The sequence below is a fragment of the Malassezia restricta genome, chromosome I, assembly GCF_003290485.1.
Source record: "Malassezia restricta chromosome I, complete sequence".
In the NCBI taxonomy this organism is placed as follows: domain Eukaryota; kingdom Fungi; phylum Basidiomycota; class Malasseziomycetes; order Malasseziales; family Malasseziaceae; genus Malassezia; species Malassezia restricta.
This window is the reverse complement of record NC_040193.1, coordinates 17054-39768: the sequence shown is the minus strand read 5'-3', so window position 1 is coordinate 39768 and position 22715 is coordinate 17054. Positions and strand designations below refer to the sequence as shown.

Genomic DNA, 22715 nt, shown 5'->3' with positions numbered 1-22715 from the left:
CGCTCTCACCTCGTGCGACAAGCTCGGCGGAACAGCCCGATGATGTGCCATATAATATTGATGAATTAAGTCAGGCTGCTGTTCTGGTGCAAGAAACGTATTCCACCAAGGAAGTTCACAATTATGCTTTGAAGGTTTGTGACGCGACCCTTCTGTGAGGAATTGGTAACGGGAACTTTAAGCAACATGTGGATATTATTCATTCTGAAATGCTGGATATTGTGTTCGCATTCCGAGGCTCGAAGACATCCTCTCGTCTCTCGGACTCGCGATATGCACGGCTCCGTCAAGTTGACTGTGACCATCGATACATTCTGTATTATCCAAGGGGAAACAAAGTTATGAATGGTTTTTAGAAGGTCTATACCGATCGTGTCGATCATAGCTTAAGTCAAGGTGAAGGAGTTTATGAAAAAGAAAAATTATAAAAAAGGAACGACTGGTGTTGGACATTCGCTCTGTGCTACTATCGGATCACTGGGTGCCATGGATGTTCACTTTCGTCTCGAGGCACGTCTCCGCAGGGCTTTCCTATTTGGTCTAACTCGTGTAGGAAACCCCACATTTCCTTCGTTTGTTGACGGAAGTAGTGGAGATGAGCTTCGCTGGGTCATAAATCGTCGTGATTGGCTACCTCTTGTACCACCACGTGCATTTGGTTACCAGTATCCGTAAAAGTGTGGAGATGGTCTTCAAATTCGATCCAATTAGAAGTTGTACCCTGAACAAGAAAACGTTTATGGCGTCCGAACAATGGACTAAGCAATGGGATGGACTGAGCACACTGGTGTTTACTTCCACAGTCAGTTGGCGGAAGCAGCAGTTTCTGCCCTGCCAAGGTTGGCGAATTTTGAGTAAGCGGAACAAAGTCCGAATTCTGTTTTGCTTATCACCAAAATATTGATATTCGACTAGTGTATTGTTGGGCACAATTGGATTATCACAAACTTGAACAGCGGATTGCTAAACGCAAGCCTTCGGATGACGGCTTTTTTTTCTCACCAATCATGTCTGGATTAAACAGAGATCAGTTCAGATACTATTCGCATGATCCAAGGTTTTTATTTCTTCATCTCATCAAACAGACAATTAAACACGTAGCCATGTCTTAGTCTGCTTGCCTGTCTGCAATCTCAGAGCTGATGCATTGATGATCGGCACGACTCAGGAACTCACTTATGGTTCATAGGCTCCATGACAGAGGCTAATAAGGTATACATGCTCAGCGCTTAGCATGTTAAATAAAGAAACGTGCCTGTATACTTTGTTGTGCATGATGAATAGAGCACTAATAAAATGGCTCGAGTGGTACAAAGCCGCCACCATTGGTTAAACATGCAGCAAACCGCTGCTCGGGCGCAATTAATTTTAGTGGAGAAAGTTGCATGATTCCCGCACGGTTATCCTTACACCTCGAACATGAATGAAATACAAGGGCGTCGACTTGCGATCCTGACGTCAGGAGGCGACTGTTCAGGCATGAACTCGGCTATATGCGCAGTTATTAAGATGGCTTTGTATAAAGGACTCGAGGCATTTGTCATTCGTGAAGGTTTTGCAGGTCTACTGAAAGGTAATCGCAATCAGGACATTCTCGCCGCCGAGGAAGCGAACTTGGGGCAAAATGCATTATCGTATGGATGTGGTGACTTTTTTCGTTTAGGAGATCTGGGTGGCGGCGATTCTAAGTTCCACGACCAATACATTATCAGGGTTGGCTGGGACGATGTTCGTGGTTGGGAGAACCAAGGTGGAACGCTGATTGGATCCGCACGATGCAAAGAATTTATGAGTCAGGAGGGACGACTGCAGGGAGCTTTCAATCTCATTAGCAACGGCATCGACTCATTAGTCGTTTGTGGCGGCGATGGAAGTTTGACGGGGGCCGATATTTTCCGTAATGAGTGGCCGTCTTTGGTCGAGTCACTGTTAAAACAAGATCGAATCACGAATGAGCAGGCTACCAAATTTCAATATTTACACATTGCTGGTCTCGTTGCTTCCATTGATAATGATTTGACTTGCACAGACTTGACGATTGGCTCATCTACAGCATTGCTGCGTATTTCCGAGTCTCTTGACTCGATTTCCAGCACGGCATCGTCACACAGTCGTGCCTTTGTGATCGAAGTCATGGGTCGACACTGTGGGTGGCTTGCATTGATGGCCGCCACTGCATGTGGTGCAGACTATGTCTATGTGCCCGAGAGACCTCCTCCTGAGGATTGGCGCCAACACCTTCGTGATTCGCTTCTTGCCATCCGTGAGAAAGGTAAACGCAAGTCGATTGTTATTATTGCTGAGGGCGCTATAGACGTACATTTGCAACCCATCAAGCCCAGTATGGTGGCAGAAGTGCTATCTCAGGATTTGCATTTGGACACGCGAGTGACGACGCTTGGACATACACAGCGTGGTGGACGGCCAGATGCCAATGATCGTATTTTGGCAACTCTGCAAGGCATTGATGCTTTAAGGGCATTGTTGGAAGATGAACCGGGTAAACCATCCTATATTATCGGTATTCGTAAGGGTCGCATCAAGCGCCTTCTCTTGCGTGAGTCGATCCAATCTAATGGTCTTTTGGCGAAGGCTATCTCGGACCAACGTTTTGAGGAGGCATTAAGTCACAGGGGCTCCGATTTTCGTGCAGGTCTCGATACATTTACGTACAATGCCGCTGCTGTACCTTCGATGCATGAGCCATCAAATACCTTTCGTATGGGTATCATGCATGTCGGTGCGCCTGCTGGCGGGATGAACACGGCGACACGTACGGCTGTGCGCTTCTGTCTTCGACGTGGTCATACACCTCTTCTGATCAACAATGGCTTTGTTGGATTGCTTAAGGATCTGGTGTTTAAGGCAACATGGCTCCGCGTTGATTCATGGGCATCGTCTGGTGGATCTGAGCTCGGTGTGAACCGTGTTTTACCTAATGTGGATTTGCATGGTGTGGCGAAGCAATTGCAAAAGCACAACATCCAGGGTCTTTTGATTATTGGAGGTTTTGAGGCATTCACTTCGATCAAGATACTGAGTGAAGCCCGCCCTGAATTTCCCGCGCTCCGTATTCCTTTGATTGGCTTGCCCGCGACCTTATCGAACAATGTGCCTATGAACGAGTACTCGCTTGGCACATATACATCTCTCGACGTATTGGCACACACTTGCGACATGATCATCCAGTCAGCATCGGCATCCCGAAACCGAGTGTTTGTTGTCGAGGTACAGGGTGGTCAATGTGGTTTTGTCGCTGTCATGGGTGCCTTGGCAACGTCTGCCTCGATTGTTTATACACCAGAAGAGGGAGTGAATTTACAGCAGCTCAACGAAGACATTCAATTCTTGCACAGGCGATTCAGTCAAGACCCTGAATTTGCCAACGATGGACGCCTGGTAATTTGCAATGAAAAAGCTTCGTCTGTATACACCGCTCAGATGATCGCACAAATTTATGGAGAGGAGGGTCGTGATGATTTCGACAGTCGCTACGAAAGCCTTAGTCATGTGCTACAAGGAGGCATACCATCGCCACTGGATCGCGTTCAGGCTTCTCGGCTCGCTGTGAGGTGTTGCGAGTTTTTGGAGCAGCACGCAGGTTCTTCCTGTGCATGGGACCCGCCCTCAGCCATGATCGCGGTCCGACAAGCAGAAACAATCATCACACCGGTCGCACAAATGGTGGACCATGCAGACTTTGCCAATCGGCGAGGCACAGATTTCTGGTGGAACCAATGCAAAGAATACGTGGAGATCATCAGTGGTCGCAAGTTCTTATGAACGACTATGGGGAAATTTGAGAAGATGTGGGTAATGCATCAAGCATGTATTCTTCGCGAGCACGCTTGTGTTCACGAGCACGTTCCAACATTTGACGCTGACGTTGTAGGCCTTCTTCACTCCGTGCTACTTGTCGAGCGTTTTCCAAGTTTTGAGCAATTTCTGCATTGTGGCGTATGGCGATGTTTGAATCGCGCGTGCCATACGCGCGTAAACCACCGATCTGAATGACTGTTAAAATGCTCGTGAACACAAACAATGTAACAAAGATTTTTTGATTCAATGGCGTAGCTTCTCTCTGTTTTTTCATATCCTCCGGTGTCATCCTTGTGTAGCCGTAGAAATGGTATTGATAGTATGGATTTTGAGCCATGCGCTGCCAAGAAGCTCCGTGGCGGTGCTTGGCTCGGCGCAAGATTTCTGTCCACATTTGCCAGTGCTCAAAATCGTCGTCAGAGCGAGGTCTAAATGTTGCTGATCGAGAACGACCATGGTCGGCCCACCCGACACCAAATTGATCATACAGGGAGCGCTTTTTATTATCCATCAATAGCTCGTAGGCTTGAACAGCGGTACGAAACTTCTCGAGCCTTGCATTTTTTTCTTTATCAGATAAATTTGGACTTGCTGTATCCGGATGTAATTCTTTTACGAGCGCGTAGTAACTCGATTTAATTTCGCTGCGAGTCGCCTTTTTTGGTATATGTAAAACATCGTAAGGAGAAGATTCAAGAGTTGCATAATGATATAACGTTTTGTGGAAGCATGTTGAACTTGTGCTGGAAAAGTGTCGTAATGTTCCGATGGATCGTTTCGAGAATCCTGTGCCTAGTATAGAGCGATTACGTGCATTTCCAGCAGCCAAGGTCGAAGCGTTGCGATCGAGCATTGCACTTTGATGCAACACAGATTCGTGCGTATTATTTTTTTCTTGTGAAAGAGACGAGGAGAGAATACATTTGAAAGGCTTACCTTCTCCTTCGACCATCGATTGAGAGAGCATCCATACCTGCGCGTTTGAATCCATAGTGAGATCATAATCATGGTGATGCTCCTCTTCGTCAACTTGATTTGATTCAAGTTGTTTTATAGCTCCTGCAACATCAGGATAAAAAAAATGTACATCGGGATCGTCATCGGGTGCAGGAGAATCGCAGGAGGAAAGGCGCATGGATGTATGGATCGAGCGAACACTGTGCTGCCTGACTGATGAATATTGTAGCGCATTGCAAACGATCCCTCTGATCTTTAAAGTATTTATCGCATTACATGCACATCCATACGTTCTTGAGCACAACATTTTCGGCAGTTGCCACACGAGCGGAGTGAAACTAATGATGGTTGCCATCCGGTAAAATTAGATTGTGGAGATTTATCTGAGACCCCAAACATGCATGGACACAAGAGAAATTCACGGCACGAATGTTAAAATGGAAGCCGTGTGAGAGTACAAAAAGGTGCAAGCTTAACTATGAATCATTACATTGGACTTGATTTTCGTACTTCTAACGATTTGGAATGATTTTCTGTATCAGTGAGTGCGGTATCAAGCGCTAAAATGAGTTTGTGGGAGTCTGGTGTCAAAATTTGGGTCACGCACCTTCAATTTCACGCTTTAGTTCCTGGATATGCTGATCTGATGATGCGAGCATAAGCTCATTGATTCTTTTGGTGAGATCTTGATTTTCTTTGTCAAGCAAGTCGACCTGTTGTAGAAGACGAATTCCAAGTAAAGGATTCGTGCCATTCATGGAAGATTTGGACAAATTTTCGTTGTGTTCGAGTTCATTCAAGCTTTTTTCAGCTTCGAAACACAAAGCATCGATACGCATCTCCATTGCACGTTCACGCTTTGAGAACGCTTCAAATACATCTTTCATGTATTCCCAGGTGAAATGTTTAGCATGTTTATCTTCAGGAGGGAGGGGTAATGAGGGACGTTGAGGAAGTGATGGTAGGGTTTGAATCAACCGTTTAGAGCTGCCAGGAGTGTGGGACATTAGCTTTGCGAGCAGGGGCGGTGCCAATCCAACGTCATCTATACGAAATTTCGGCCGATTTTTTCGGAGAGTAATCATCCTTACACCTGACTATTTCGGCTCCGTCACCAGCAAAGTACGCAATGTCTTCGTAGATTTGGCCATAACTTGCATGCTATCCCCAAATTTATGGTCTTATAAAAGAACCGGGCGGGTGCTGCTAATCCTAGAATCCAACGATTTAACTGAGAATCTTCCTGGACATGTTGTGCCTACGAATGCTTCGCCCTTGCGTCAAATATGCTCAAGCAAAACCGAAGGCAGAACATGGCTCGATACATGTTGAAAAGTGCATGCGTCTTGAGCTTTCATTTTCTAGAATCTTTTTTTGCGAGCACACACTAAAATGACTTGATCGAAATATAACGCGGAGAGGGCTTCAGCCTCAACAATTGTACCAGACGGAAGATCAAATGAGCTTATTTTTGCCATAGCTTTTGCGATTGCAGCATATCGAAGATTACCCCGAGTTTACATCTATTTCCTAATATAAATCAATGAAATGTTCACTGGGATAGTCATGTATTTAATCATCAATGCATTGCAATAAAGCTAGCTGTACAATATGAATCTAGGGTATGGTATGAAGCGGAAATTGTAGCAAAAACGGGTATCTCGAGATCACATAAAACGCACAGCTCTCAATTCATGACCGATTTCTTCTTCATCAAAATCATGTACCCGGCCAGAGAATGGATTGGTGAGACCCAAAGAATGTGCAACAGTTTCGTCATCCATATTGGAGTGCGTATTACCATGATGAATCGAGAAAATAACAGGATCCTGAGCAAATCCATAACCAGGTCGAATTATGTAGTCCTCGGCTGTGTGTGCCATTGGTTCGCCCATAAAAATGCTAAGGTCGTGAGAAACAGCATTTTGAATGTTTTGCAATGTATTAGAAACCATGGTTACTGGGCCAGTACGTATCCAGTTTACAAAGCGAGTGGCATAAGATCCTCTGACCTCTGAAGGCGATGAATTTTCAGGATCTGGTATAGTGAGTGTTTGTTGCTCTTGTCTGCGCGCTTCAGCAACAATCCTTGCGCTTTTACGATATAGTAGCATGTACTTTATACAAGCCTCGACACAAATAAATACACCAAAAGCAATCAGAAGGTCACATCCAATTCTTGAACGCTGAACGGCTCCAGCAGATGGCATAGACACGATCTCGTCATCTTCATCGTCTTGCGAAGCACGGGATAGACTGGCATCCAAGGTCAAGCGCATGTCCAATCCATACTGTACGAAAGAAGCTCCAAGACCAACACGACTTCCAAATTTTGCTGCGTGCGTCGAGTGAAGAAGGAACGTGAGAATGAATCCGATAAATTGGAACGAGGCACTCACAAACAAGTTCCAGCAAAATGCAAAGATAGTTCCAACCATCATTCCGTCCTGTATCATATCTGGAATTTCACCCACATGGGTACTGTTTTCTGACCATATGCCTTCAGAGTCAACCAAAGCACTCCCCCCGAACACATTGCTTTCCCAATACGAAGGTGCTGTATCGGCAGCTGCCACTTCATATGTCGGTGGAAGCGTATCATCAGCCTTCAGTAAGTATCAAAATACACGTACGATATCATCATCATCTCCACGGTCATGAGGATCTACTGATGAACGCATAGTCTCTGGTTTGGCGTTCAAGTTTGAGAAAACACCATCTTGGTGGATACCACCGCCCATTCTGCGGGATCCTGACGAAGCCTCCCTTCCCCCTGAGCTTAATGAAGCATACGCTGTGCCTGGTATCCGCATACCAGTTAATTTTCCAAATCGCCCCAATATGTAACGTACGCGATCTAGTACAGAAGCCGCACCACGATAAGGAACACGGTCATTATGGTCATATCCTCCCTCTAGATCATCGTGGTCAAACACGACATGCGATGTGTTCTGATTAGAATTAGTATCTGCCTGTATTTGTATAGGCGATAATGTCTGACTGTTTGAGCTGTCGCTCATGTTGTCCAGTCACTGCTAAATCAAGTGTAACTAACGCTGGCATGGGTCTCCGACAAGGGACCACTTCACGTGACACGTGGCTTATGAATAGTGCCCGTCAGTATAGGCAGGAAATGCCTACACTTATCGTCCTGAGCTCTATTTGATAATATATTAGGAGGCCTACATTCGCATCATCTCATAGAGAGAAAGCATGACACAAGTCGTTTGATCGAAAGAAATCGAGATTTAAACCGTGGACATCATTCACATTGCTGCGTAGAGATTGGAACTATTGCACGAGACCCTAATGACATAGCATGCGTTTGCAGCTATCAGGTAGTACGTTATCCTCATATTGAGAAGCGCCCACGCAGTCAGAAGCAATGAAAGTGATCGTGGTCGGGCGCATCATGGTATGTGGAGGGTGGGATTCTGAATATAAGACGAGATTTTGTCCTCGTTGACGATTCCGCGCATCCACCATTTTTCGCGCTTATTCTCATGTCCAAAGTTTCTCAGCCCGAACTTAAGCGCTTTCTTGACAAAAATGTACTCATTAACATACAAGGAGGACGCAAAATCAAAGGCAACTTGCGTGGATATGATCTATTTCTGAACATTGTGGTGGATGAAGCCGTGGAGCAAGTTCAGGCGGAAAACAACCAACACCTTTGGGTTGATGGTGCACGCTGCGGTACAGTGGTATGTTTAACTATTTAAATAAAGACTAACTTTTGTTAGGTCATCCGAGGAAACAGTGTCAACAGCTTAGAGGGCCTTGAATCGATCAACACGAGATAATTGAACGTAGCATGCTGCCCTGTCGCATATGTCCAACGGCCCTGAATGTCTTGCTGTAAGGGATGATACCCATTAATTCTTGAACAACATAAGGACGATCGATACATGCGGAGCTGCTATGTAGTGTACCTTTGCATACAGTGACATGGCCACTTCTTCCATTAGATAAGCTTTTTGCCACGGGCGGCGCCCTTGGGAGGGTAGGAAAGCGATTGTACCGAGATACTACAGCCATGGCCGTGCCGCACATCCGTAACGCTACGCGCGAAGATGTCCCTACGATCCTTGAATTTGTGCGTGAAAGTCTATCTTACTGGAAAACTAGATTAAGCAGCTGGCGATCTATGAAAAAGCATTGGATCAGGTCCAAGCCACTGAGGAATCTGTATGTTCCAGCAATGAAGCTTACACACGTTCTCTGTCTAGCTAACAAATACTTTATTCGAAAATCCGTATGCGTACGTGGTCATCGCCGAGGTTGAAAAAGATGATCATTGTAAGAAACCTATAGGTTTTTCGCTGGTATGTAACTCCTGCGCTTGAACCACTTACAATTCTTAGTACTATTACGCTTACTCGACATGGACATCTCGTCCGACACTGTATCTGGAAGATTTATATGTCATGCCAGAGTACAGGAACAAGGGAGTTGGAAAACATCTATTCAAGCGTCTAGGTGAAATTGCGAAAGAAAAGGAATGCTTGCGTGTCGAATGGAGCGTCTTGACTTGGAATAGGTATGTTGATTGATGGTGCTCACATTTTTAGTCCGTCTATCGGTTTCTATAAAAACACACTTGGCGCCATCATGATGGACGAGTGGCGCACAATGCGCCTGGACCGTGCAGGCATCGAGCGCTTGGCCTGCCTCGTGTAGATCGGCCGAATCACATAGCACGCGAGCCCAGCGATGGAATCGAGTCTGGCGGCAAGTTGGCATCACTATACGATACTAAGCTAGACATGAACTCAGCGGAGGAGTTGCCTGGCGGGAATGGTGCCTATGAGCTTCAAATGAAGTTGCGCACGACAACTGTGCGTCTTCTGCGTAAAAAGATGTTCGACAAGGCCATTCACGTACTCGAAGATGGTGCACAGAGACTTTTAGACATGAAGGAGGAAGGAAGTGCTTGCGACATTACAGAATATCTTCTCGATGTTTACACACAAGCCGACGTCAAGATGGATGATGAAAATCGTAAACGAATCATATCTATTCTCTCTAGAACAACCTCACCCACATGGCGCCGCAAGTCCATCGCAGCTGCTAGCAAGTGGGCCGTCAAAGCTACGGGCAACTCATTGGGCGATCCTCAACTTAATGCACTATTGTCCAAGCTGCTCACACAAGGTACGTCTGCCATTCTGGTTAACAATAGACAATCAATGGTTCGAGGCAGAGAAGCATTTGATCGGGGCTGCGGGATACGATGAAGAATACGCTTCAGACCTTGCCAATATGCTCCTGGACTGGAATGCTGCATACTCTAAAGCATTAGCTGAATCAAATGACAATGAGCCGCCTACTGATTCGGTGGAGCGTGTTCTTTCTGGAACATTTGCTCTTCGCGGCTGGATTCCGTACGTTGTTGAATATCATGCTTACGTCTACCAGTCTTATGCTCGTGGAGAAGCCCCAAAGTGCTCTGGCATTCATTCAAGCCTACGTTAAATCTGCTACAGAACGTCACCCATCTTTACTTTTGCCTGTCAAGCCTAACCCGCGCGAATACAAGTCGCCTTCTAGTGTGTCTAATTTCACCACGGCTATTTACATGACAGCAAGCCCGCCTCTGAACTTTTCACAAAACGCCGTGGCGCTTGTTTGCGACATTCAAAGCACGAAAGCTCCCGTCTCAAACGAGATGAAGGCTGCATGGCAATCGCTTCTGCGACAGTTTGTTCAGGACGGTGGACTAACCGGTATGGAGTCTCTTGTTGATGTACGTTATTTATTACACTGACTCTCAACAGCTTCTTTCAGAAGTTTCATCCAAATACATTGATCTCCATCCGGCTCGTAAGCAGACTGATATGCTCTCGTCCATGGTCTCGAAAATGATGGGTGTCCAATCGGAGCCTCAGGGCGCATCTGCCAATGCGCAAATAAAAATCAAGCAGCTTCCACGCCCAGCTGCTCCAAAACTCAAGGCGGCGTCTGATAAACAATCAACAACCTCTTCTACCGCTCCAGCTGTCTCCGAGGCTGACCAGCTGGTTGATGAAGAGATGGATTAAGTAGTTTAGTCAGCACATCATTGTTGTGGTCTTCGGGCGCGTCTTTTTGTATTTTTATCTCACTAGCCCCAACCAACGCACTTTGGCGCAAGTGGCAAACAGGCGAGCTCCTACGTCTAGAGTGTCTGGTTGAATATATTCGGTTGGTTATAAAAATCTCCAACACAATATGGCTGCAAAACCACCGCCAGGTTTCATGGGTATACCTGGCCCCACCTCTACTGGGGCGACTCCCGTCGCCGAACCCAGACCCATGAGCCCAGCAGAGTTAGCTGTCAAAGCGCGTAAATGGAAGCAAACTCAAAGTCGCAAGTATGGAGAAAGAAGAGGCAAGACAGCATTCGTTGATACGGGTAAACAAGAGCTTCCACCTGAGCACGTTCGCAAAATTGTGAAGGATCATGGTGACATGAGCAACCGCAAATACCGCGCTGAAAAGCGTGTACATTTGGGCGCACTTAAATATGTCCCACATGCCATGTTGAAACTGCTGGAAAATATACCTATGCCATGGGAACAAGTGCGTGAGGTGCCCGTCTTGTACCACATTACTGGTGCCATCACCTTTGTTAATGAGGTACCTAGGGTTATCGAGCCCATATATCATGCTCAATGGGCTACGATGTGGCTGGCTATGCGTCGCGAAAAACGTGATCGTCGTCATTTTAAGCGTATGCGATTTCCTCCTTTTGACGATGAAGAGCCGCCTATCGATTACAGTGATAATATACTGGATGTTGAGCCCCTGGAAGCCATCCAGCTGGAACTGGACGAGGAAGAGGACGCAGCTATAATTGATTGGTTTTATGATCACAAGCCACTTGTAAAAGATGCGAACCATGTCAATGGTCCCTCATATCGCTTCTGGACACTCGACTTACCCAAAATGGCGGCATTATATCGACTCGGTCGAACATTGCAAAGTGATTTTACCATGGGTGACAAGAACTACTTTTATCTCTTCGACCTAAAATCGTTCTACACGGCCAAATCGCTCAATGTTGCCATTCCTGGTGGTCCAAAGTTTGAGCCCTTGTACAAAGACATGGATGACTATGATGATGACTGGAACGAGTTCAATGATATAAGCAAGGTCATCATCCGACAGCCGATACGTACGGAATACAAAGTGGCATTCCCGCATCTTTATAACAGTCGTCCGCGTTCTGTTTATTTGGGCACTTACCACGAACCAAAAAATGTCTATGTGCAGACAGACGACCCAGACCTTCCGGCTTTTTACTTTGATCCCGCCATTAACCCAATACCTAGTCGGGTCCTGGTAAACCTGGATCTTTTCAGATCGCATTACAATAATGGTGAGCCAGTCTTGTCACATGAGGATACAGTGTTCGGTGAAGGTATTCAAGGGGATGATGAACTTCCCGATGAAATGGCCTTCACGTTGCCGAATGAAATCGAACCTTTTTTCAACGATCTACCTCTTGAAAATGAACTCACATCTGATGCAATTTCTCTTTGGTGGGCGGGTCCTCCGTATAACAGACGCAGTGGCATGACTCGCCGAACCGTCGATGTACCGCTGATTAAAGCATGGTATCTTGAACATTGTCCTCCTGGTCAACCTGTCAAAGTGCGCGTAAGTTATCAAAAGCTGCTCAAGAAATATGTACACAATACGCTCCATGCTCGTCCCTACAAGGCCCAATCGAAAAAATATTTATTCCGCCAGCTGAAGTCGACCAAGTTCTTCCAGACGACACGCCTAGATTGGTTAGAAGCAGGCCTCCAGGTCGTCCGACAAAGCTTCAACATGTTGAATTTATTAATCCACCGCAAAGCTCTGACGTATTTGCATTTGGATTACAATATGAATTTGAAGCCTGTAAAAACTTTGACAACCAAAGAACGTAAAAAATCACGTTTTGGTAATGCATTTCATCTTGTTCGTGAGATGGCACGGATGACCAAATTAATTGTTGATGCGCATGTGCAATATCGACTTGGAAACTGTGATGCATACCAACTGGCTGATGGTCTACAATACTTGCTGAACCATGTTGGTCAACTGACGGGCATTTACCGCTATAAATACAAGGTGATGCATCAAATCAGAGCATGTAAAGATCTTAAGCACGTTATTTACTACCGGTTCAATTCGGGACCTGTTGGTAAGGGTCCAGGCGTTGGTTTCTGGGGTCCTTCATGGCGTGTATGGATTTTCTTTATGCGGGGTGTGACGCCGCTTCTTGAGCGGTGGCTAGGAAACTTGCTAGCTCGTCAATTTGAGGGTCGTAATGGACGCACAGGGGGCAAGTCTGTTACGAAGCAACGTGTTGAATCGCACTTTGACCTTGAGCTCCGTGCTGCCGTGATGCATGATCTGCTTGATATGATGCCTGAAGGTATTAAGCAGAACAAGAGTAAGACGATTCTCCAGCATTTAACTGAGGCCTGGCGTTGTTGGAAAGCAAATGTACCATGGAAGGTTCCTGGTATGCCTACTGCGATCGAGAATGTCATTTTGCGGTATGTGAAGTCTAAGGCAGATTGGTGGACCTCTGTGGCTCATTACAACCGAGAGCGGATCCGTCGAGGCGCGACGGTTGACAAGACGGTAAGCCGCAAGAACTTGGGCCGTCTGACACGTCTATACCTCAAAGCTGAGCAAGAACGGCAAAACGCGTACCTGAAGGATGGTCCATATATCACGTCTGAATCGGCTGTGGCGATTTATACGTCTACTGTGCACTGGCTCGAAAGTCGGCGATTCCAGCCCATACCTTTCCCTTCACTGAACTTTAAGCATGATACAAAGCTTTTGGTCTTGGCGCTCGAGAAACTTAAGGAAGCGTACAGTGTTCAAGGGCGTCTAAACCAAACGCAGCGTGAAGAATTAGCTTTGATCGAACAAGCATTTGACAATCCTCACGAGACTTTGGCACGCATCAAGCGACTCATGCTGACACAGCGCGCCTTCAAGGAAGTGGGTTTGGAGTTTTTCGACACGTTCGCCAAGTTGGTGCCAACATACGACATTGAGCCAATTGAAAAGATCACAGATGCCTACCTTGATCAATATTTGGCATATGAAGCGGATAAGCGTGCCTTGTTCCCGGCATGGATCAAGCCAAGTGATCAAGAGCCGCCTCCGCTACTGGTGTACAAATGGTCTAATGGTATCAATAATCTGCAAAATGTGTGGGACACTTCGCATGGTGAATGTAATGTGCTTATGGAGACGACGCTGTCTAAAGTATTTGACAAGGTTGATATAACGTTGCTGAATCGCCTGCTGCGTTTGATCATGGATCACAACCTGGCTGACTACATCACGGCAAAAAATAACGTATCGATTGTCTGGAAGGATATGGCACACGTGAATTCGTACGGTCTAATCCGTGGTTTGCAATTCTCGGGCTTCGTGTTTCAATACTATGGCTTGATCCTTGATTTGTTGATTCTTGGTCTCCGGCGTGCAAGTGATCTCGCCGGTTCACCAAAGATGCCGAATGGCTTCCTTCAATTCGAAAACAAGAATACTGAGACGCGACACCCCGTGCGTATGTATATGCGATACGTCGACCGTGTGCATATTTTGTATCGCTTTACGGCAGATCAGGCTCGGGATTTAATTCAACGATACCTCAGTGCCAATCCTGATCCTAACAACAGCAACTTGATTGGCTACAACAACAAAAAGTGCTGGCCGCGCGATTGCCGTATGCGACTAAACAAGCATGATGTGAATCTCGGACGTGCCGTATTTTGGACCGTCAAAAATTCGCTTCCTCGCAGCTTAACAACGATCGAGTGGGATGACACATTCGTAAGTGTTTACAGCAAGGACAATCCCAACCTACTCTTCTCGATGCAAGGATTTGAGGTGCGTATCCTGCCTAAGATCCGTCAGGGTGATATGAGCGACCAGCGTGATGGCGTTTGGTCGCTTGTGAATGCCGAGACGGGTGAGCGTAGTGCTCAGGCCTACTTGCGTGTATCAGACGAGTCCATCGCTAGCTTCCACAACCGCGTTCGTCAAATTCTTATGGCCGCTGGTTCGGCTCCCTTCGCCAAGATTGTGAACAAGTGGAACACGACTTTGATTGGTCTGATGACGTACTATCGAGAGGCTGTGATTCACACGAATGAATTACTGGACCTCTTGGTTAAATGCGAAAACAAGGTTCAGACTCGGGTCAAGATTGGTTTAAACAGTAAAATGCCATCACGTTTTCCACCGGTTGTGTTTTACAGTCCGAAAGAGCTAGGTGGTCTTGGTATGCTATCCATGGGCCATGTTCTCATACCCCAATCGGATTTGCGCTGGTCCAAGCAGACCGAGACAGGCATCTCTCATTTCCGTTCAGGAATGAGCCATGATGAAGACCAGCTGATTCCCAACTTGTACCGTTATATTCAGAGTTGGGAATCAGAGTTTCTGGACAGTTCACGTGTTTGGTCAGAATATGCACACAAGCGCCGAGAAGCCAATGCGCAGAATCGTCGCCTCACTCTTGAGGATTTGGAAGATTCTTGGGATCGTGGTATTCCGCGTATTAATACACTATTCCAGAAGGACCGCACTATTTTGTCGTACGATAAGATGTGGCGCCTGCGGAACGAGTTCAAGCAGTATCAGTTGCTTAAGTACAATCCGTTCTGGTGGACCTCACAGCGACATGATGGCAAGTTGTGGCAGTTGAATCAATACCGCACAGATATTATTGCTGCTCTCGGTGGTGTGGAAGGCTGTCTTGAGCACACATTGTTCAAGGGCTGTAACTTCCCGACATGGGAAGGATTGTTCTGGGAGAAGGCATCTGGTTTCGAAGATCAGATGAAACACAAGAAGCTTACGAATGCTCAGCGTTCGGGTCTTTCCCAAATTCCCAACCGTCGCTTTACTTTGTGGTGGAGTCCCACCATCAACCGTGCCAATGTGTACGTTGGTTTCCAGGTGCAGCTTGATCTTACCGGTATTTTCATGCATGGTAAGATCCCCACATTGAAGATTTCTCTGATTCAACTTTTCCGAGCGCACTTGTGGCAAAAAATCCACGAGAGTATTGTCATGGATTTGTGTCAGGTGTTTGATCAAGAACTTGAAGCTCTTCAAATTGAGACTGTCCAGAAAGAAACTATTCATCCGCGAAAGTCGTACCGTATGAATGCTTCTTGCGCCGATATTGTCTTGTTTGCCAGTTACAAATGGCCCATGTCAAACCCTTCTTTGCTCACTGATTCGCGTGAAGTCGTGGGTGGAGCGAGTGGATCCAAATGGTGGATTGATGTGCAACTGCGGTGGGGCGACTTTGATTCGCACGATATCGAACGATACTGCCGTGCTAAATACTTGGACTATACCACAGACAACACTTCTATCTACCCGTCGCCAAGTGGTGTCCTGATTGGTATTGATCTGGCCTATAATATGCATTCTGCCTATGGTTCCTACATCCCTGGATCCAAGCCCCTACTGCAGCAGGCCATGGCGAAAATCATGAAAGCGAACCCTGCCCTTTATGTGCTTCGCGAACGTATTCGCAAGGGTCTACAATTGTACAGCTCTGAGCCAACAGAGCCATATCTCAACTCCGGAAACTATGCGGAGCTGTTCAGCAACCAGGTGATTTGGATGATCGACGATACTAACGTGTATCGCGTGACTATCCATCGAACATTCGAAGGCAATTTAGTGACTAAGCCAATCAACGGTGCCATCTTCATTTTGAATCCGCGCACGGGACAACTGTTCCTCAAGGTGATCCACACGTCGGTGTGGGCAGGCCAGAAGCGACTCGGACAATTGGCCAAGTGGAAGACGGCTGAAGAAGTGGCAGCTTTGGTGCGTTCCTTGCCGGTAGAGGAACAGCCTAAACAGGTGATTGTAACGCGGAAAGGTATGCTTGATCCACTGGAAGTTCATTTGCTGGACTTCCCGAATATTGTGATAAAGGGATCTCAACTACAACTACCATTCCAGGCATGTATGAAGCTGGAGAAGATTGGCGACCTGATTCTTCGTGCAACCCAGCCTCAAATGGTATTGTACTCTCTCTATGATGATTGGCTCAAGAGCATTTCGCCTTATACGGCGTTCTCACGATGCATTTTGCTCTTGCGTGCTTTGCATGTTAATTCGGAGAAGACCAAGATCATTCTGAGGCCTAATATCAACACGGTGACTCAGCCACATCATATCTGGCCGACATTCTCGGACGAAGAATGGATCAAAGTCGAAATTGCCTTACGTGACTTGATTTTGCAAGACTATGGTCGTCGAAACCAGGTGGCTGTTGCAAGCTTGACGTCAAGTGAAATTCGAGATATCATCCTTGGTATGGAGATCTCATCGCCTTCACAACAGCGCCAGCAGATGGCCGAGATTGACCAGAATCAGCCGCAGCAGCAAGTCACGGCTACGCAAACGCGTACCGTTAATGTACATGGCGACGAGCTTCAGACGATCACTACTTCGCAATACGAAAACCAAGTGTTTAGCTCGAAGAGTGACTGGCGTGTGCGTGCGCTGAGTGCCACAAACCTTCCATTACGCTGTCAGCACTTGTATGTATCGAATGACGATGTGCGTGAGGATGCGGGTGCACTCACCTACGTGATTCCTAAGAATATCCTCAAGACGTTCATTATCACTGCAGACCTCCGATCTCAGGTCGCAGGTTACCTATATGGTGCCTCGCCTCCCGATATGCCAGGTGTGAAAGAAATCAGGCTGATTGTCTGGGTGCCTCAGCGCGGCAGCAACACCGGTGTCGAGTTACCCGAGCAGCTGCCGACGCATGAGCATATGCTTAAGGATCTTGAGCCTCTGGGCTGGATCAAGACGCAAGCACAAGATCTTCCGCATTTGGCGCCGACGGATGTGGCCACGCATGCGCACATGATGGCGGCACATCCGGAATGGGGTGCGAATAGCGTGTGCATTACGTGTGCCTTTACGCCAGGTTCGGTAAGCTTATCGGCACATACTTTGAGTGTTGCTGGCTTCGAATGGGGCCGCAAGGCGTCCGCGGCGGATGCGCTTGGACCGGCGACAGGCTTCAATACCAGTATGGTTGACAGGGCACAGCTTCTCCTGACTGACCGTATTCTCGGTACCACATTAGCCCCTACGGATGGTGCCTGGAACTATGGGCTGTCGCTGTCGGCTCAGTGGACACCGCACTTCCATTATACGCTCCAATTGGCTCGTCCCGCTGCATTCTGGGATGAGATTCACCGACCTCAGAGCTTCTTGTCCTTCGCAGGTGCACTAGCCGACGATGAGAATACGGCGGACTGGCAAGATGCGTTACATTAATAGATTCAACCTTGGGTATCGGATAGGTACTTGATTTCTACTCCTAGATGTGATACAGCGTGCGATTGAAGATGAGACTGAAGGCCCACAGATACGAGGCACCGTCGCCAATGGCCTTCCCAAAGAAGGGAAAGTATGCCAGACATGCTCAGACGGGCCTTGAGTAGGCCTAAAAACATCGACGTCGAAGCTGATGGCTCTGATGAGGAAAGCGCTTTTGCGTCTGATTCAGGTTCAACAGGAGTTTCACTTTGTTGAGGAGATACTTGATGAGGCTTGGTAGGAAGCGCGGGTGGCAGCTCATGATCTCGGAGAGACACGTTTGAGGTCGAGTTGGGATTCACCCATACGCCGACACGTTCTCGCATCGAGGAAGGCCCTTCGTTCGTATCTTCTTCTGGAGAACGACGAAGAATATATTCTGCACCCAGCGTCCAGTCTGATTGATATGAATAAGCATTCAGGTCGAACCGAGTGCCGATCATCAGATCATCATCAACGCGCGCGATATAGTCCGAGCGCAGATAACCCATCATGGGGTTTAAAACCATTGTCCATACCGCTGGACCGCTCTTCGGACCACCAAACATAAAAGACGCACCATGAGGCATCGTACATCGCAAACCAGATGATACACCGCCGCTTTTTTCAGCCGCGCTAAAGAATATTTCAGCGCCAGAATAAAGTGACCCGCCTCGAGAAAACTCATGTACCTGGCGCAAAACACGCGCGCCCCATAAAGCATCATCCAAGGAATACAAATATTCTGATGTTGTTTTGGGTGTTTGATGCTGAAGAGTGAATAAAAGGTTTGTTGCACCGGGGGGGCCCACCGACATGTCTGGTGGCGGATACACTTGACCTGAGCGTTTTGGAGGTATCAAGCCCAACAGCCGACCGAGCGGTACCATAGGAAAGCGAGGTGCCCGTGAGAAAGCTGTTATCAAAAGCTGCCAATCATCAGATAGTCTTAAAGCACATAGTGCTTCGACGCATGCACTGGGAATATGTACACCTCCATATACTAGCATCTCGCGTGATTTGTTTGGATCAAACACAGAATGCGGGACGCCGGCATCGGGCTCGATAAACAGAGCCGCGCGAGTCATTCTTTGCAGTGGATCACATACGCATTTGAAGTTGAAAGGAGAATTTGTTCTGGCATTGGAATACGCGATAGTACCCGATAAAGGAACAGTCAAAATACGCGTATGGGCTGTAAAGGCAGCTTCTGGTGAAATAGATAAGGAAGACAAGCTCACACCATGAGGAACAGCAAAATCAAGAAGCACATCGCTTGCTTTGGATAAATTCAGGTAGGAACTTTGATCATTCCAACCCGTTGTTCGCCAATATTCGCGTAGCAGTACCGTGACTGCATCATACATAATGGATTGTGGAGAAAAAGGGCCGAGCACATGTTGCACTCTCCCACTCGAGGGACGTGGCGGGGAATGGACCAGTTTATATAATACAGAAATCGTCTATGCCCCAAAGATGTGCTCTACCTCGTCGATACCACCGGGCTTTGGTGACGCCAAAGGACGTTCAGGAATGTTTGCTTGTTCCAAACGTTCAACGGGTATCTCAGGAGGATCTTCCTCCGTTGATATAGCATCTTCGACGAGTTCCTCCATATTCCAGTGCATGAGAGGACGACAAGTGCCTGGACTAGAATTCACTCGATGGACGCTTTCTCTTATCACTTGTGGATTGGACAGAGACAGACGACGAGAATGGAGGCTTCTTGGTGATGATGAAGTGGAAAGGGAATGCGGTGAACGCAGTGTGCCGCTGTTCGTCCGTGGCGAGCGTGACAGTATGTCCATTTCATGTGGACTCAAGTGTTCCCAAAGATTTTGACCATTCGATTGAGTGGAATTGGCGGTACTAGTGCTCTCAGGCTCCGGAACTTCAATTGTGGACAAAGGAAGTGTATCGTTCATTTCCTGCATGAGGTCTTCGTAAGCATCCAAGTAGCCCTCGACCGATACACCGGAGATGTAGCGTCCTGGAGTACTAGTGCCTGATGAAACGGGGCGTGGTGGGAAAGCTTCACGTTCAAAGGCATCACGGTCGGCCTCAACCCATTCTGGACCCAACGCACCTTTCACGGTAGCATGGGAAATGTCCATACCAGCAATCGGGGCTCGGAATTGATAACGTGAACGATTGAAGAATTGGATCAATGTACGCAAGGTCTGCTCTTCAGGTAAAGAGGCTTCAACCTCAGCCTCTAGATCGCTACCTCCAGGCCAATCCTCGCGTAGTTTTGAATGGCAGCGCAAGTAAATCTGGGTGATGATGCGCATATTAGATTGGCGCCATTTACGTCCACAGTAAGGTATTTGAAATTTAAGTAGCTTGAGCACGTATAGTTCGAGTTGCTTGTTAGGTACGTTGAGCATTCGCTTAAGAATAGCAGAGCTTTTGTATTGTACGAGCAATAGAATACGATGGAGCTTCGATTTGCAGACCTGGTATAGAATTTGTATCATGTTTGATGCAGTCGCAAAATTCCGCCACGAATATGGTTGGGAAGAGGATGCCAAAGAATCAGTATGACGCAAACGCAAAGGATCATCCGGATAACAGTCCCATACATTCCCAACAAAAAGCGTAAGCTGATCAAAGAGACTTTGGGACGTATGCGTTGATTGATCATGACCCACAAGGCGGCAATACCTAAAGAGACCAAACGAACTTGCTTCACAGCGCGAGTGCACCGCATGATTGGTTTCCTGTAATCCAAAGAGCTTAAGGATCAATAATATGATGTTAGAATCAAGTAAAATTTGAGCGAGATATTCGAATTGGAGAGCATGATTCACTTTAAACCATCGCAAACACAAGAGCAGTAAAAAGGTGACGCCCTTGTTGAGGATTTCACGATGCCGAATAACATCAACATCTTCTAATGTGGGAGGCGGTGCATGCTCAGGTGGTACGTTTTCAGCCACAGCACGACCAAAAGCACTGTTTGTATTACCGGGTGTGCTGGTGGCAAGCACGACTTTCAAAAGGACAATGACGGCACTTTGAAGAGAGGGAAGTGACTGCCGATAAATTTGCTCCACCCATTCTAGCCGCTGTTCGTCCTCGGTATTCAATGATGGGTGCATTGGGTTTTCTAGGTGCAACGTAGACAATGCCCTTTGTGCTTGAAGCATTCTAGGGTCCCGGGCACCTCGTAACTCATTCAAAAGCTCCTGACGTACTAACCAAGTTTGCCATGTGCTCGTTTTCACATAGAGATGGTCCTGGTAGAGAGAAAAGGCTTCCTGAATCCCAAGAGGCACTTGATCTCGGAACTTTTCCGATGCGAAAGGCAAGATAAACGGTCGGCTTTGATCTGTTTGGAATTTTTGCCGACCAGGCTTTAATGGAGGAGGCGCAGCAGCTGATTTGGCTACTGCAAGACGCTCTTCGTCCATAACCAAATGTGTTTCATCGCCCTGCCCATTCCCTTTGAGACGAGTAGGGAGAGCACTAGTGACGTCCGACAATGTGATTCCAGCTAGCAATCCCGCTTGTTGCTCATCCACCAATGTGGGGTATTTGGCCGTTACTTCAGCGTGAAACTGGCGCATGTCTTGTGGAGACACAGGTACAGATTCAGCAATAGCGGATTTGGGTGCGAGTCCTTCACGAGAGCGCACGCCTTCTTTGCATCTTTGCAGTGCTTCATAGCCACCCAGTGATGCCAGCACTGATTTCCATGTGAGTAGAACAAGTTTTTTCACAGGGAATCCCCCGATAGATTTTTCCCGCAGATTCGCAATGAGGCCAAGAAAATAAACAGGCAAAGGCGGACTTGTTGTCATGAGAATCTCACCGAGTGCAAACTCGCCGCGTAACGACTCGATCACGGTATATAGCTGGGAAAAATGAGTCGAGATTTCCACATTGATTGACTCAAGACATTCAGCTTTTTCTTGCGGTGTCAGAACCTGAGAGTTTTCGGAAGGCACTTGCTGATCCGATAAATTATTTAACATGTGGTGGCGCCAACAGGCACGTTTGCAAGCAACAAAGATGTCTTCAATACCACCGAGGTCGAACACCATACGCGCATTTTCCCGAATCAATGCTAGTTGCTCTTGTTCAGAGTCCGTCTCACCAAAAGATCCCTGTAAATGGTATAATAAAGCATGAGACGCAGTGGTACGCGCCTCTGTATCATGTAAATCCAAGGCATCCAATAAAAGATGTAGGATACGACGACGCTGATGCGTGTCTAGCGCTTTCCAAGCACCAATCGGCACATCTGCAGGCATGCAGCATGAATTCCACTTCTTTCGCGCCCATACCATCCAGGATGCTTTGTTTTCCAAAAGCAGGGGGGCTTCGATGTACGAATAGAATTCTTCCAGTTCGTTTTCGATACAATCAGCATCTTCCTGAAACGAAAAAGGAATGTCTGTTCTGCCTCCATTCCGCAGTAATGTTATATCATCATGTTCACGAGCCATCTCATGGGAAGTTGGGCCCATTGCGGACTCGAGATGACTCGCACCGACCATGTGGCTTTCACACTCGACCGAGAATGCACGCGCTGGGACAGCTTCCAGGCGGCGCATGGAACTGTCACGTGATGGGCCCTTGCGTTGGGT

General features: G+C 47.1%; 10 protein-coding genes across 10 annotated transcripts; 5 read left to right on the top strand and 5 right to left on the bottom strand.

Annotated features, from left to right (window-relative positions):
• Window positions 1–1419: 1419 nt before the first annotated feature.
• On the top strand, window positions 1420–3783 carry MRET_0018 (6-phosphofructokinase 1; the record flags this gene model as incomplete). The annotated part of the gene is made up of 1 exon (XM_027626645.1): window positions 1420–3783. The coding sequence occupies one exon, from the start codon at window positions 1420–1422 to the stop codon at window positions 3781–3783; it is 2364 nt and encodes a 787-aa protein (XP_027482915.1).
• Window positions 3784–3787: 4 nt separating this feature from the next.
• MRET_0017 (DnaJ domain protein) lies at window positions 3788–5131 on the bottom strand (the record flags this gene model as incomplete). Its single annotated transcript, XM_027626644.1, has 1 exon — window positions 3788–5131. One exon carries the CDS (start codon window positions 5129–5131, stop codon window positions 3788–3790), a length of 1344 nt encoding a protein of 447 aa, XP_027482912.1.
• Window positions 5132–5262: 131 nt separating this feature from the next.
• On the bottom strand, window positions 5263–5783 carry MRET_0016 (uncharacterized protein; the record flags this gene model as incomplete). Its single annotated transcript, XM_027626643.1, has 2 exons — window positions 5263–5357; window positions 5384–5783. The coding sequence occupies 2 exons, from the start codon at window positions 5781–5783 to the stop codon at window positions 5263–5265; spliced, it is 495 nt and encodes a 164-aa protein (XP_027482911.1).
• Window positions 5784–6443: 660 nt separating this feature from the next.
• MRET_0015 (metal homeostatis protein BSD2) lies at window positions 6444–7796 on the bottom strand (the record flags this gene model as incomplete). Its single annotated transcript, XM_027626642.1, has 2 exons — window positions 6444–7382; window positions 7410–7796. The coding sequence occupies 2 exons, from the start codon at window positions 7794–7796 to the stop codon at window positions 6444–6446; spliced, it is 1326 nt and encodes a 441-aa protein (XP_027482914.1).
• Window positions 7797–8279: 483 nt separating this feature from the next.
• Window positions 8280–8579, top strand: MRET_0014 (small nuclear ribonucleoprotein G; the record flags this gene model as incomplete). The annotated part of the gene is made up of 2 exons (XM_027626641.1): window positions 8280–8480; window positions 8520–8579. The coding sequence occupies 2 exons, from the start codon at window positions 8280–8282 to the stop codon at window positions 8577–8579; spliced, it is 261 nt and encodes an 86-aa protein (XP_027482913.1).
• A 233-nt stretch (window positions 8580–8812) lies between these two features.
• MRET_0013 (acetyltransferase (GNAT) family) lies at window positions 8813–9456 on the top strand (the record flags this gene model as incomplete). Its single annotated transcript, XM_027626640.1, has 5 exons — window positions 8813–8872; window positions 8905–8964; window positions 9006–9101; window positions 9141–9316; window positions 9348–9456. 5 exons carry the CDS (start codon window positions 8813–8815, stop codon window positions 9454–9456), a joined length of 501 nt encoding a protein of 166 aa, XP_027482908.1.
• Window positions 9457–9542: 86 nt separating this feature from the next.
• MRET_0012 (DUF410 domain protein) lies at window positions 9543–10817 on the top strand (the record flags this gene model as incomplete). Its single annotated transcript, XM_027626639.1, has 4 exons — window positions 9543–9930; window positions 9959–10160; window positions 10195–10522; window positions 10554–10817. 4 exons carry the CDS (start codon window positions 9543–9545, stop codon window positions 10815–10817), a joined length of 1182 nt encoding a protein of 393 aa, XP_027482937.1.
• Window positions 10818–10986: 169 nt separating this feature from the next.
• Window positions 10987–18102, top strand: MRET_0011 (pre-mRNA-processing factor 8; the record flags this gene model as incomplete). Its single annotated transcript, XM_027626638.1, has 1 exon — window positions 10987–18102. The coding sequence occupies one exon, from the start codon at window positions 10987–10989 to the stop codon at window positions 18100–18102; it is 7116 nt and encodes a 2371-aa protein (XP_027482910.1).
• Window positions 18103–18107: 5 nt separating this feature from the next.
• Window positions 18108–19490, bottom strand: MRET_0010 (mitochondrial distribution and morphology protein 10; the record flags this gene model as incomplete). Its single annotated transcript, XM_027626637.1, has 1 exon — window positions 18108–19490. The coding sequence occupies one exon, from the start codon at window positions 19488–19490 to the stop codon at window positions 18108–18110; it is 1383 nt and encodes a 460-aa protein (XP_027482909.1).
• A 96-nt stretch (window positions 19491–19586) lies between these two features.
• Window positions 19587–22625, bottom strand: MRET_0009 (pheromone-dependent cell cycle arrest protein Far11; the record flags this gene model as incomplete). The annotated part of the gene is made up of 1 exon (XM_027626636.1): window positions 19587–22625. The coding sequence occupies one exon, from the start codon at window positions 22623–22625 to the stop codon at window positions 19587–19589; it is 3039 nt and encodes a 1012-aa protein (XP_027482842.1).
• Window positions 22626–22715: the final 90 nt, after the last annotated feature.